This window comes from Paramacrobiotus metropolitanus, unplaced genomic scaffold, assembly GCF_019649055.1.
Source record: "Paramacrobiotus metropolitanus isolate TYO unplaced genomic scaffold, Prichtersi_v1.0 Parri_scaffold0000048, whole genome shotgun sequence".
Taxonomy (NCBI): domain Eukaryota; kingdom Metazoa; phylum Tardigrada; class Eutardigrada; order Parachela; family Macrobiotidae; genus Paramacrobiotus; species Paramacrobiotus metropolitanus.
The window spans coordinates 286207-300503 of NW_026570268.1; the positions used below are offsets into that span (position 1 = coordinate 286207).

The 14297-nt window shown below is 44.5% G+C and overlaps 2 protein-coding genes across 3 annotated transcripts; both read right to left on the reverse strand.

The window, feature by feature from the left end:
* Positions 1–731: 731 nt before the first annotated feature.
* On the reverse strand, positions 732–2463 carry LOC129591764 (uncharacterized). Its single transcript, XM_055487565.1, has 3 exons — positions 2409–2463; positions 1896–2149; positions 732–1259 (listed from the first exon to the last, which is right to left on the reverse strand). The coding sequence occupies exons 1-3, from the start codon at positions 2461–2463 to the stop codon at positions 1005–1007; spliced, it is 564 nt and encodes a 187-aa protein (XP_055343540.1). The 3' UTR covers positions 732–1004.
* Positions 1999–13595, reverse strand: LOC129591805 (uncharacterized). Of its 2 annotated transcripts, none has more exons than XM_055487623.1 (8): positions 13450–13595; positions 12414–13356; positions 11852–12234; positions 11558–11785; positions 11140–11490; positions 10541–10624; positions 9648–10105; positions 1999–2602 (listed from the first exon to the last, which is right to left on the reverse strand). In XM_055487623.1, exons 1-7 carry the CDS (start codon positions 13459–13461, stop codon positions 9707–9709), a joined length of 2400 nt encoding a protein of 799 aa, XP_055343598.1. In that variant the 5' UTR covers positions 13462–13595; the 3' UTR covers positions 1999–2602; positions 9648–9706. The 2 variants fall into 2 exon arrangements, with proteins under 2 accessions (XP_055343598.1, XP_055343597.1); XM_055487622.1 differs by having other exon boundaries at positions 13415–13561.
* Positions 13596–14297: the final 702 nt, after the last annotated feature.

Below are 14297 nucleotides of genomic sequence, written 5' to 3' on the forward strand. Positions count from 1 at the left end.
ATATTTTGCTCTTCACAGCCGAATTATTTGAGAATAATTTAAATTATACTGTAATTTAAATTGTTGCAGTATTCTAATTAATGAATACGGTTCAGAAAAGTTAAATACAGCGTTGATAAAGATTTATTCCAAAAATTTAAAAAAACCACACATGTACAGCAGGCGGTATGTAAAATTAAGTATGCATGTAAAATATGTATGTATTTTATTTATGTAAAATTTAGACAAGTGCACGGTTAAAACTGAAACCAATTTTAAAGAAATAATTATTAAATTTGAAAAAAAAACGATGTGTTACGTGTTTCTGTAAAGAAACTGCTGATTCATCATGTTCAAAAGTAAAATTAATTGCAGATCCATGGGTGCGGCTGTTGGAAGCGAAGAGAAAAGCGAAGAAGCAGCAACGAAGAAGGGCCACGCCGCCGACAAGGGGAAACTGGACGATGAGGATAGTGCACAGGCTGTGCCGCCGCCAGGTTGGACGTCACTTGCTTTGTCGAGGATAATGATTATTGATATATGATCATGAATAATGGTACAGTACATAACTGTATCTGTATTAATTTTATCGTTAAGATAAGTAATATTTCTCTATCTGGGTGAATGAATACTTTGAAATGCACGTGCTGCTGTTCGGTGTGCGATTGTACCGGCACGCAGAAAGTACTCGTATAAAGCGAACCATCACCAACTGTGCGATCCTAACAAGGCTAACAATAAATCCCGCCAGGCTCTTTAATGATGAATGCGCGCAACGCAGCATTTCATAATGCATTTACCGCCCAAAATGACTACATCACATATCGGGAGAATCGGAAACGACATCACCAACTACCAACCACAACGCAACAGGAACCCGGTTCAGGCGTTCAGATCTGGAAACGACATCAACGCTGATAACACCAAACAGAAATAAATACCGAAATATCACCCGCAAACTGACAACACCCAGAAACGCAGCGCTGCAACAGCAGCGTGGAACCGCAGCGCCTCGGAGGTGTCCTCTAGGGGAGCCCGGCCGGGGGCTGGTAGGCCCTGCCGGCGGTGTCGCTGGGCGGTTGGAGGTCCATGTTGAGGCCGACGCGGGAGGCGGGCGGCCGCGGCGCAGCGGCCGACAGGTGGCTGAGCACGTCCTGGCAGTCGCACAGCCGGCGCTCCACCAGACTGCTCACCAGCCGCGCGAACAACTCGGGGTGCAGGTGGCGTTTCAGGGCGCGCAGCGTCTGCTTCCGGAACTGCCACTGCTGCAGGCAGCCCGTCTACAACACACCACGTTAATTATCTTGTCATATTTCATCATTTTAATTTTATATCGTTTTTATTGTCGATGCTTTAATATTTTGTTTTCAGCTTTTCAGTTGACGCTGTATACTCAGTAAGAGTCATTTCAAGACGCCTAAATCCGAATGTACATGAGCGATTCCCTTCAGGATAAATTATATTCCTACGAATCATTTCCCGTCTAAAGAAATAAACATCTCACGAAAACCTCCAAACTAAACATTGCAAATGAAGGAAATTCAGGAACTTCCGGTCCTTACAGCAATTGCAACCGCTCGGTGCGGCAGTGTAATGCGAAGTTTTTGAAAATCTCCATTCCTTTCCTTTTGGCTTTTTAGTTTTTCGCCATAGAAATTAATTTCTCCGCGCTATTATTAATAAAGTTAATAAGATTTTCTCTGCGTTAATTTGAAAAAATTAACAATAAATGACAAGGAACAATAACAAGATGTAAATGCGTCGTTTGAAAGCAGACTAACTAACACAAGCCTTCCCGACGCGCACATAAATAAAAACTAAAATGCGGCCTAAATCCGTAGACGTGAATTTCAAATTGATTTTTAATTAATTCGCAGCTGCTGAGAGAAGAATTACAAGGTTCTGCGCCGACTCACCAGAACGGCGATGGCCTCGTCGACGCGTCCGGCGTGGAGGTGTTGGCGCGCGCTGCGCAGTCCGTGCTGGAAGGCCTGCACGTAGCCGCAGAAGACGGCGGCGGCGTTGCGCTGTCGCTCGCTGGCCAGCTCCTTCCAGGACTGGCCCGTGGTCTTCTTGGTGTTGTACTCGCGGTAGACGTGGTAGCTGAGCGCCGTCAGCGTGGCGGCGCTGACGCTGTACGGCTGTAGCAGTGTAGCGCAGCAGACTCCCGCTGCTCAGGCTGCTGCGACCCAGATGCGACAGGCCCTCTTGAACCACTTCAGCCACCGCCATCCTCTCTTCCGATCACTCCCCTTATCACAAACAGACACCGTCACAAATCTCCTCTCTTCCAATCACGCACTGGCAGGGCAAGCAAGATACAAGAAGTAAGACGAATAACTGGAATGCGATGAGCTATGGCTCCATACGAGCTCCAGTCAGCTGACTGGATCGCGGGTTTCACGTTCAAACGCGTTTCAACACCATACCACTTCTGTCTGAGAATCCCAGGAAAATATGCAACGAACTGGACAGTTGGCACATTCCAGATGACGAAAATACTGATCGAATTGTGCGAAAGACGTCAAGACAATTGTCATGAATCACTTGGCGAGTCCGCGACGATTACTAATCCACTGCGGCGTGCCTTCCAACTGATGCAACCCACAGACGGATTTTCACTCTTTGAAAGCAAGACAGACTTTTGACTAATGCTTATCAGGAGCAATTCGATCACTCACTCACAAATACTTAGTAAATAAAGTAAAAAAGTAAACTCAAACGAGATATTGCGATGCAAAGTACAAAACTGACATGCAAAGGAGATGCAGCAAAGTAAAGTAAAAAAGTAAACGTAAACGAGATACTGGTCATACTGCGATGTAAAGTACAAAACTGACATCCAAAGGAGATGCAGCAAAGTAAAGTAAAAAAGTAAAAGTTAACGAGATACTGCGATCAGTGCGATGTAAAGAACAAAACTGCCATGCAAAGGAGATACAGCAAAGTAGTAAAGTAAAAACGTAAACGTAAACGAGATACTGCGATGTAAAGTACAAAACTGACATGCAAAGGAGATGCAGCAAAGTAAAGTAAAAAAGTAAAAGTTAACGAGATACTGCGAACAGTGCGATGTAAAGTACAAAACTGACATGCAAAGGAGATGCAGCAAAGTAAAGTAAAAAAGTAAACGTAAACAAGATACTGCGATGTAAAGTACAAAACTGACATGCAAAGGAGATACAGCAAAGTAAAGTAAAAAAGTAAACGTAAACGAGATACTGCGATGCAAAATACAAAACTGACATGCAAAGGAGATGCAGCAAAGTAAAGTAAAAAAGTAAACGTAAACGAGATACTGCGATGCAAAGTACAAAACTGACATGCAAAGGAGATGGACCAAAGTAAAGTAAAAAAGTAAACGTAAACGAGATACTGGTCATACTGCGATGTAAAGTACAAAACTGACATCCAAAGGAGATGGACCAAAGTAAAGTAAAAAAGTAAACGTAAACGAGATACTGCGATGCAAAGTACAAAACTGACATGCAAAGGAGATGGACCAAAGTAAAGTAAAAAAAATAAACGTAAACGAGATACTGCGATGCAAAAGTACAAAACTGACATGCAAAGGAGATGGACCAAAGTAAAGTAAAAAAGTAAAAGTTAACGAGATACTGCGATCAGTGCGATGTAAAGTACAAAACTGACATGCAAAGGAGATGCAGCAAAGTAAAGTAAAAAAGTAAACGTAAACGAGATACTGCGATGTAAAGTACAAAACTGACATCCAAAGGAGGAGATGCAGCAAAGTAAAGTAAAAAGTAAAAGTTAACGAGATACTGCGATCAGTGCGATGTAAAGAACAAAACTGCCATGCAAAGGAGATACAGCAAAGTAGTAAAGTAAAAACGTAAGCGTAAACGAGATACTGCGATGTAAAGTACAAAACTGACATGCAAAGGAGATGCAGCAAAGTAAAGGTAAAGTTAACGAGATACTGCGAACAGTGCGATGTAAAGTACAAAACTGACATATGCAAAGGAGATGCAGCAAAGTAAAGCAAAAAAGTAAACGTAAACAAGATACTGCGATGTAAAGTACAAAACTGACATGCAAAGGAGATGCAGCAAAGTAAAGTAAAAAAAGTAAAGTTAACGAGATACTGCGAACAGTGCGATGTAAAGTACAAAACTGACATGCAAAGGAGATACAGCAAAGTAAAGTAAAACAGTAAACGTAAACGAGATACCGCGATGCAAAGTACAAAACTGACATGCAAAGGAGATGCAGCAAAGTAAAGTAAAAAAGTAAACGTAAACGAGATACTGCGATGCAAAGTACAAAATTGACATGCAAAGGAGATGCAGCAAAGTAAAGTAAAAAAGTAAACGGAAACGAGATACTGCGATGCAAAGTACAAAACTGACATGCAAAGGAGATGGACCAAAGTAAAGTAAAAAAGTAAAAGTTAACGAGATACTGCGATCAGTGCGATGTAAAGTACAAAACTGACATGCAAAGGAGATGCAGCAAAATAAAGTAAAAAAGTAAACGTAAACGAGATACTGCGATGTAAAGTACAAAACTGACATCCAAAGGAGATGCAGCAAAGTAAAGTAAAAAAGTAAAAGTTAACGAGATACTGCGATCAGTGCGATGTAAAGAACAAAACTGCCATGCAAAGGAGATACAGTAAAGTAAAAACGTTAACGTAAACGAGATACTGCGATGTAAAGTACAAAACTGACATGCAAAGGAGATGGACCAAAGTAAAGTAAAAAAGTAAACGTAAACGAGATACTGGTCATACTGCGATGTAAAGTACAAAACTGACATCCAAAGGAGATGGACCAAAGTAAAGTAAAAAAGTAAACGTAAACGAGATACTGCGATGCAAAGTACAAAACTGACATGCAAAGGAGATGGACCAAAGTAAAGTAAAAAAATAAACGTAAACGAGATACTGCGATGCAAAGTACAAAACTGACATGCAAAGGAGATGGACCAAAGTAAAGTAAAAAAGTAAAAGTTAACGAGATACTGCGATCAGTGCGATGTAAAGTACAAAACTGACATGCAAAGGAGATGCAGCAAAGTAAAGTAAAAAAGTAAACGTAAACGAGATACTGCGATGTAAAGTACAAAACTGACATCCAAAGGAGGAGATGCAGCAAAGTAAAGTAAAAAAGTAAAAGTTAACGAGATACTGCGATCAGTGCGATGTAAAGAACAAAACTGCCATGCAAAGGAGATACAGCAAAGTAGTAAAGTAAAAACGTAAGCGTAAACGAGATACTGCGATGTAAAGTACAAAACTGACATGCAAAGGAGATGCAGCAAAGTAAAGGTAAAAGTTAACGAGATACTGCGAACAGTGCGATGTAAAGTACAAAACTGACATGCAAAGGAGATGCAGCAAAGTAAAGTAAAAAAGTAAACGTAAACAAGATACTGCGATGTAAAGTACAAAACTGACATGCAAAGGAGATGCAGCAAAGTAAAGTAAAAAAGTAAAAGTTAACGAGATACTGCGAACAGTGCGATGTAAAGTACAAAACTGACATGCAAAGGAGATACAGCAAAGTAAAGTAAAACAGTAAACGTAAACGAGATACCGCGATGCAAAGTACAAAACTGACATGCAAAGGAGATGCAGCAAAGTAAAGTAAAAAAGTAAACGTAAACGAGATACTGCGATGCAAAGTACAAAATTGACATGCAAAGGAGATGCAGCAAAGTAAAGTAAAAAAGTAAACGGAAACGAGATACTGCGATGCAAAGTACAAAACTGACATGCAAAGGAGATGGACCAAAGTAAAGTAAAAAAGTAAAAGTTAACGAGATACTGCGATCAGTGCGATGTAAAGTACAAAACTGACATGCAAAGGAGATGCAGCAAAATAAAGTAAAAAAAGTAAACGTAAACGAGATACTGCGATGTAAAGTACAAAACTGACATCCAAAGGAGATGCAGCAAAGTAAAGTAAAAAGTAAAAGTTAACGAGATACTGCGATCAGTGCGATGTAAAGAACAAAACTGCCATGCAAAGGAGATACAGCAAAGTAGTAAAGTAAAACGTTAACGTAAACGAGATACTGCGATGTAAAGTACAAAACTGACATGCAAAGGAGATGCAGCAAAGTAAAGGTAAAAGTTAACGAGATACTGCGAACAGTGCGATGTAAAGTACAAAAGTGACATGCAAAGGAGATGCAGCAAAGTAAAGTAAAAAAGTAAACGTAAACAAGATACTGCGATGCAAAGTACAAAATTGACATGCAAAGGAGATGCAGCAAAGTAAAGTAAAAAAGTAAACGGAAACGAGATACTGCGATGCAAAGTACAAAACTGACATGCAAAGGAGATGGACCAAAGTAAAGTAAAAAAGTAAAAGTTAACGAGATACTGCGATCAGTGCGATGTAAAGTACAAAACTGACATGCAAAGGAGATGCAGCAAAATAAAGTAAAAAAGTAAACGTAAACGAGATACTGCGATGTAAAGTACAAAACTGACATCCAAAGGAGATGCAGCAAAGTAAAGTAGAAAAGTAAAAGTTAACGAGATACTGCGATCAGTGCGATGTAAAGAACAAAACTGCCATGCAAAGGAGATACAGCAAAGTAGTAAAGTAAAAACGTTAACGTAAACGAGATACTGCGATGTAAAGTACAAAACTGACATGCAAAGGAGATGCAGCAAAGTAAAGGTAAAAGTTAACGAGATACTGCGAACAGTGCGATGTAAAGTACAAAACTGACATGCAAAGGAGATGCAGCAAAGTAAAGTAAAAAAGTAAACGTAAACAAGATACTGCGATGTAAAGTACAAAACTGACATGCAAAGGAGATACAGCAAAGTAAAGTAAAAAAGTAAACGTAAACGAGATATTGCGATGTAAAGTATAAAACTGACATGCAATGGAGATACAGCAAAGTAAAGTAAAAAAGTAAACGTAAACGAGATACTGCGATGTAAAGTACAAAACTGACATGCAAAGGAGATACAGCAAAGTACAAAAGTAATAATAATATAATATTATGATCGTGTCTTATATTTTTATGGTTTCACTTTGAAGCGTATCCTTTAATTGCATCTTTTATTATTTTAATGTTTTTCTCTGGTTATTCTGAATTTGTTTCTTATTAATTTTTCTGTGTACGAGCAGTATCTTGGTTACTGGTTATTTATGTACACGTTTGATTGATGTACACGTATATATGTTGCACTACAGGCACTAGTATGTTGGATTACACAGTCATCACTATCAGTACTGTATTTCGTTTACAGATTTATTTCGGTTTTTGTTTGTATGTAAATACTTATTCTTGATTCATTTGTTTTATTTTTCAGAAGAATTTTGAAATATGTATCTTCCAATTTATTTTGAATTTTGACGAAAATTCTGCTATAACAATTCGTTGTTACAATATATTTCTTTTGCTTCATTCAGGTGCACGCCGGAAGTGCGCGTGTGGGCCATCGTGGCGGACAAATCCAGCGGCGACGTGCAGTCCGTGAAGAAGGCCTTCGAGCTAACCGGGCACAGCGCGGCCATCCCGGCCTTCGCCATCTCGGGCGACTCCACCCACATGCTCTCCGTCAGCAAGGACAAGTACTTCCGCCTCTTCGACGTCAACGTCGACTACAAGAAACGCCAGTCGCCGCGTCTCCTCCAGCACGCGCCCTGGACGTCCGCCGCCGTGGACGACAAGCGGCCGCTGCACTGCGCCCTGACCAACGACTCGCGCTGCGTCGTCATCGGTCGCCGGCTGCAGTGTCGTGTTGGGCGACCGTCTGCACAGTATCACGCAGCAGCGGGCCTATGGCACCCTATCCCTGTGGGAGACCATCCGCTACTGGTGGACAGGCACGCGGGATGCGCGTTGGGATCTCAGTGTGGAGGATGTTGAAAGGCTGAAGAGCGGCGCGTCCCGGGAAGCCTACGCGGCATGTGGCACGGTGCGGCGCGCCATCCTGCACGAGCGGGACGTGCTGTTGGCGGAGGCGCTGAAGCGGTGCGTATCCGAGCCGCTGTGGACGACGCAGGGGCCGCAGAGCCGGGTGGCTGTGGGCGTCGCGGGAATGAACCACGTGGCCGGGATTAAACGGTCCCGGAATGATCCGCTGTTTTCGCAGGAAGAGCGCACCAAGCTGCTGACCATCCCGCCGACGTCCGCGTACAGAAGGAAGCGCCCGGGATCATGTCGGCGCCGTGGCTGGTGATCGGCGGGAAGTTCCTCTTGAAGCGACTGCGATAATGTCCTGCCACGGAGTTACGCTGCCGGTGCACCGGGCCAACGCCGCCTCCGTATGCGCGACCAAGGAAGGAAAAGCTAATCTTAATGGCGTTGTGTTTTGCTTTTGATTATTTGCAGTTACGGCAAGCTAAATGAAACTGAACATTGTTTTCCACTTTCCATAATCGTAACATTGTTTTCCATTTTTTATAACCGTATAAATTTATGCATTTCCCATTTAACTATGATGAATACCTGGGAAATTGCGTCTACTGTATCTCGCATCAAGATTAAGCCGGGAACATCCAATTTGTCATGCATTGCTTTATGTATTAACTGTCAACTTTTATTTGTATCGAATTAAACCAAGTGAAAAGAACTGAATTTCGAAGCTAAAGAACACGAGAAGTACGAAGAAGTGAAGCGCAAATGAAAAAATCAAGAAAATAATGGAAGAAAGGCAAAAACACGCGAATACAGTTACAGTTTGTCTACAGTTACACAGTTAGTTTGTCCTAATTGTACTTGAATTCAAATCTAACCGTCATTTAAACACGGGTTAAAACCAACTAGGAAACCAAACAAACAGTCATTAACGGGATGTAACTGTTTACAATATGCCAATTTTATTGACAACTTTGAGAATTTGTTGTGCGCCTTTGGTTGGTCTGTTCTCGAAGTGCAAAGATTCATTAGAAACCTTATAAATTGCACTTTTTAACATATAAGTTTTTAAAATGAAGCCTAAAAGTGCAAACGGGATATAAAATATTATGTTGTATGTGCCCCAAAAAAACTACGCTGAAGCACCCAATGGGGCAACTTCAAGTTTGCTGTTTCTAAATATAACGTATAATTTTTTTACATATTGGATTTATTTGGAAAAAATCTTGTGTAAAAAATAGTAAAGATATAAATTTTTAAACATGAAACTAATTCCCCTAACTGAGAAAACCACTGAGCGTTGGAATTCGAATGACTCAATTCCAAAACCAAAAAAACCCAGTATGTAAAATAATTTTGTCTTTCCAACGGTACCAAGAACAGCCAATTCCATTGCGGCAATGGATTACAAGGCGCGTAGAACTGTCCAAACTTTAATTCTAGTAAATATGGGTTTTTGTTTTTCGAAAATGGTCCTCTGCATCGGCGCAGAAAAGTAAACATACCACCACGCTACCTGCAGGCTGCATATAGCGTTCATCAAATTGCAGTCTGCGGGCGGTAGCAGCGCAACGTAGACACGCAGCCCGCGTGCGGTTGTTTGCGGTTCGGTTTGAGAGGAGATGGCAGTTAAGTGAATCGAACGTACTGCTGGACCCGAGCGTCGTTTTAGACCCACGGTACCTTTTGATCTTTTACACAGTTGTGCTTTTATTTGGATCTTCGATTTTCGAAAAAACATCCATTTTAAAGAGCATTTTTTTCTACCTGGGAAACTGTAGCTATTGTAACTCCTCTGAAAATGAAGGCAAAACAATTACCTCGCCTTAAGCATTTCCGCTCTCTCCACGGTATCCAAGACAGAAGCGCGCTACCGCTCCTACTTGTCCTTCTTCGCAAATCGCCCCTTTTTATCTCGGGCATAGTCCCTCTTGGCCGCCTTCTTCGGCTCGTCCCGTGTCCGCTGCTCGTTCTCCTCCGTCTCCACCACGGTGACGGGCGCCGGGGACTCCTCCGTGTGCGCCGTAGGCTCCAGGCGCTGCTGCTGCTGGTCATCTGGCACCACGGGATCGTGATTGTGGGGACGGTACAGGTTAGGCACCCCGGTGCTCATGTCCAGCCGGGCCACACAGAGACGCTCCTTACGACAATGCCACTTATTGTCTTTCCCGGAGTCCCGCAAATATTCGTACCTTCGTAGCGTTAGAATATCGCCTCCGCGCTGAGCTTTCGGAGGCACCGCTTCCTTGCCCGGTTGAACGGGGCGAAGGGAAGTTACCTACGGATACGAGCAATGGTAACATAAATTGCAATTTACAACCGAAAACAGCAACCTAGATTTTTTCAAAAATTATAAAACATGAATATACACACTTTATTCATGTTTTAACACTTGTTTTAACATTTTCGAACAATTATACGTTAATTTCAATATTCACCAATCAAATTTTACCATTAATTTTTTCCATAATTTTAAGCTTTATTAAGCATTCATTTTCAATTTTGTGTAAATATCTATTCAGGCATACGAGGCAGCGTTGTACGTACGAAAAATTTATTTTAAAACATTTCCTTTCAATTTGTTCACCGAACATTCGTTTAACCTTTATTTTCTTCGTTCTGTGTTTCGACTTTCTACATATTTCAACACTAATGTGAACATGCCATTGATTTTCTTGAAAGTTGTTGAAACCGGCCGATGACTATTACCCACCTTTGCATCAGTCTTCTTCACCACGCCGCGTGTCTGCATCTTCTTGCGCGACACTCGCGCATCTCCTTTTCCTCGTTCGCCCAGCTGCAACGGGTAACACGTTAAGCGAACGCTGTTCAATGACACAAGCCAGCGGACGCACATAAAATTCCCTCCATTCCAAGAAATGACTTCGCATTTACATATTTTTATCATGTTTCTCAATAAAATTTTACAGAGGAAGAATTAAACATTTAAAGTTCAAGAAATTAAAACAATGGTGCAGGAAACGATTAACTAAATTACAAGTAATTTTAAAAACAAATACGCAAATCCAGTGCAACAAAAGCATTCAAAGAAAAACGCAATACGAGCATCGAGTTTTTCGAACGTTTTCTACTGGCATGTTTTTAAAAATCTGGTTTCACGTTTACTCAAACGGCCGACTGTCTCTGGTCCACCTCGCTTTCATGAATGAACTCATTTAAAAAATTTTAGTTTTCGATTTAATGTCTATAAAAACATTAATGTTATTTCTAAATAATAGTAAATTATTATATCGCCTGCAGCGACGCACTCGCATTGCACGGCATCGAATCTGACAACGACACAACGCTTACCAGGAGCGCCTGTTTGGCCATCTCGCACTCTTCCGGGCTGCCGGGGACAACTTCCGCGGGGGCTTTGCCGCTGGTCTTCTGGGTGGGCGCCAACGTCTCGCCGCTGGTGTGGGCGGCGGATGCGTCGGGGATAGAGTTGCCGCGCTTCATCGTGGGAAATACCTTTAGGTTTCGCTCGCAGGGCGCGCCCTTCACCACGAACTCACCGGCCGTGGCTGAGCCGTTCTCGCGGGCTATCTGGCGCTGGGCGGCGGGGGCCGGGGCGTGGTAGGCGCGGAATGTCTCGTGCGCCACCACGTCGCCCAACTGGATGCGGCTGTCCAGCGGCACCTCCACGCGCGACTTGCGCTTCTACACAACGGACATCAACGCGATTACAATCTACCTCTGTGCAGTCAACCCAGCACCTTGCCCTCACCTCGGATTCAGTGCGGGCTTGGCCCTTGTCGCGCGCCGCGGGCGCCTGCGACTCCAGGCCGCTGGTGACGGTCTTGTCGGCGTCCGCGCTGGCAGCGGCGTCTTGCGGGAACTGTATCTCCACTTGAAACTCGTTGCGCAGCTTGCGGATGTTCCCGCCGTGCTGGCCGCTGATCTGCAAATGGTGCGTGATGTCCACGCGCACCCCTGCGGGGTAGTTGTGCCCCGCCTGCACATGAAACAAACGCAAATCATTCTCCTGCATCAACACCAGCGCTAACTCCAGCAAGCATACCCGCTGTTTCTCCAACCTCTCCAGCTCCTTGACGCGCGCCGCCAGCTTTTCGTTGGCTTCATCCACATTGCGGCGCTGGCCGCCGATCCCAATGACATCGCTCTGATGCGCCGGGCTGGGGATGGCTTCGCGGTCCTCCGGGCGGCCGGCGACGCTGATGGCCGCTTTGGTCACTTCGACGGCGGTTTCCACGATGGGAGCAGGCTGCTCGCCGTTGGCATCGGCGGCGGGGTTGTCTTTCCGCTCGGGGGTCTTGATGTGGACGTCCAACACACCCATGACTTCGTCCAAATGCAACGACACCGGACCACTCCCGCAGACGCCCTCGCGTTGCGTCTCGTTTCCGGCTGGGATCGCAGCGACTCGGACACCAGTCACACCATCTATCAAAACAAGAAACAACGTTAATTTCCAAGAAGAAAAAGAAATCGCATCGGAAGTAGAGGGCCAACGCGCAGTGCAGGCTATTAACAAATTTCAGCAACCGTTACCTAAATTACGATACTGAAAACCAGTCGTCGTAATACCGCTGGCGCGAATGACTGCACAGTGAACCGCATACCGCTTGCTTTGTCTTTCTCCACCCACACCATTCCCGTACTGGAAGTCACAGACGAGTTGATGCTGCCCGACGAATTTCGCTCGCGTTTGTCAGGCTCACTGTCCGGACAACCTACGGCCGGCACCACCTGATCGTCCATCGTCCGCTTTACAAACTCCCGCAGGAGTCGCTCCATCTCCTCCACGCGCTGCAGGACCTCCTTGGTCACGGACACGCCCTCCACTTCCAGTCGCAGAGCCGCCAAAACTCTTTTTGCGACACTAGTCGCACTGGATGGTGAAGGGGAGCTGATGGTGGAGGACTTCGGTGGAAGCTGCTCCGCACGCGCCACCGGCGGGCTGTACACTTTTGGCCGCAGCGTCGTAGTCTCCTTGGCCGGAGTGACGCCCTTCGCGGATACCGGGGTTTCTTTGGTGCTCTCGGAGGACGTGGTTGACGCGGAACTCTTACCGGACGCCGGAAGAGGTGTCGGAGTAACGTCCTCGTCGTCTTCCGTGTACGGAACGAGAGATTTGCCGGATTGGGACGGTTGTGGGAGTTTCTGTGGCGGTGGAGACGAATCAAACGTTAACACACGCGGCGTTAACAGTGGAGTCCCGCACTGCGCGGAACTCCGAGCGATGGTGGAAGGTGATGGGGAGAGGGAAGGTGCATCACTGGTGTTTCCTTTGAGATTAGTACTGGCGGACGCGGGATCATCGGCGCTGGAAAAGGCCAGTTCCTCGCTGGCCAATTCCTCGCAGGCCAATTCACCGCTGGGACAGTTTTCCAACTGCGGTCCGGTGGGAGATTTCTGCGACTCGATGACCGGTAGCAGCCCACCCGACGCACGCACCAACGTACTCAGCTGCTGGCTGTTGATCGGTGGATCATTAGGCATGCGCATATAAAACAATAAATACGCCTCCGCACTGAATACCTCTTGCTTATCCGCACGGCTGACCTGCAAAACCAAAAATTGTTCTTAAAAATAACGAGTTTTTGATATCGTCGCTTTATACCTGACAGTCATTCATGCAAAACCATTGTGACCCACTGGGATTAACATAAGAAAAATAATGCCCGACTTCCATACAATTCCCGCTGTGCACCACTATTGCATACAGATTGTATAGTGCAGCCACATTATCGTTAACGGTTAACGTCATTCATAAAGGGCCGCAGATTCAACTGCTCCGGGAACCCGACAAACTTAGCGATCTTTCCGGTTTTGCGGAACCGCTTCAGGTGGATGGTGAGGACGTTTGGCGGCCGTTGGATCGTCAACTGTTTGGTGGAAGGCGTCACCTTGTTGTTACACGGTTCGCAATTGTAGTCGTTCAGTCGCTCAGTGCGTGTGCGGGTGTGCAGAGCCTCCGCTGCGTCGCTGACGGTCTCAATAGCCAGCTGTACAATCCTAAAGGGTTCGAATGAATAGGAACGCTGCCGACACATTTGGCACTGCGTGCACGAACGATAACAACCACCAAAAATCTTGTCAAAGATGGTGATATCCGGACTAGCATTGATGAGATAGCCGAGAAATTCCTCAGCATCCTGCTGCACTCCAGGTATCAGGCTTTCATGGATTTCTGAAATCGGGCATCGAGTTTGTTAATCAGTTAAAATAACGATGAACAACATCGACTTGCGTACTTCATAAAAATTAATTAAAATCGTAAACACAAAACAAAAGCTAATTATTAAGCAAACACATTTCAGTTGGGAAAAATCAGATTAGCAGTAATTTTCTTACTGTCAAGGTCACGCCTGATCCCCTGAGGGTCCAAAACTTTGTTCCGGTTGTGACGCATGGACGGCAAGATCTCCTGCAGTTCACACAACACGCAGAATCCGTGCAACCAGTCTGCAAGTCAGAATAATATTGCAGAGAATTATTGTACA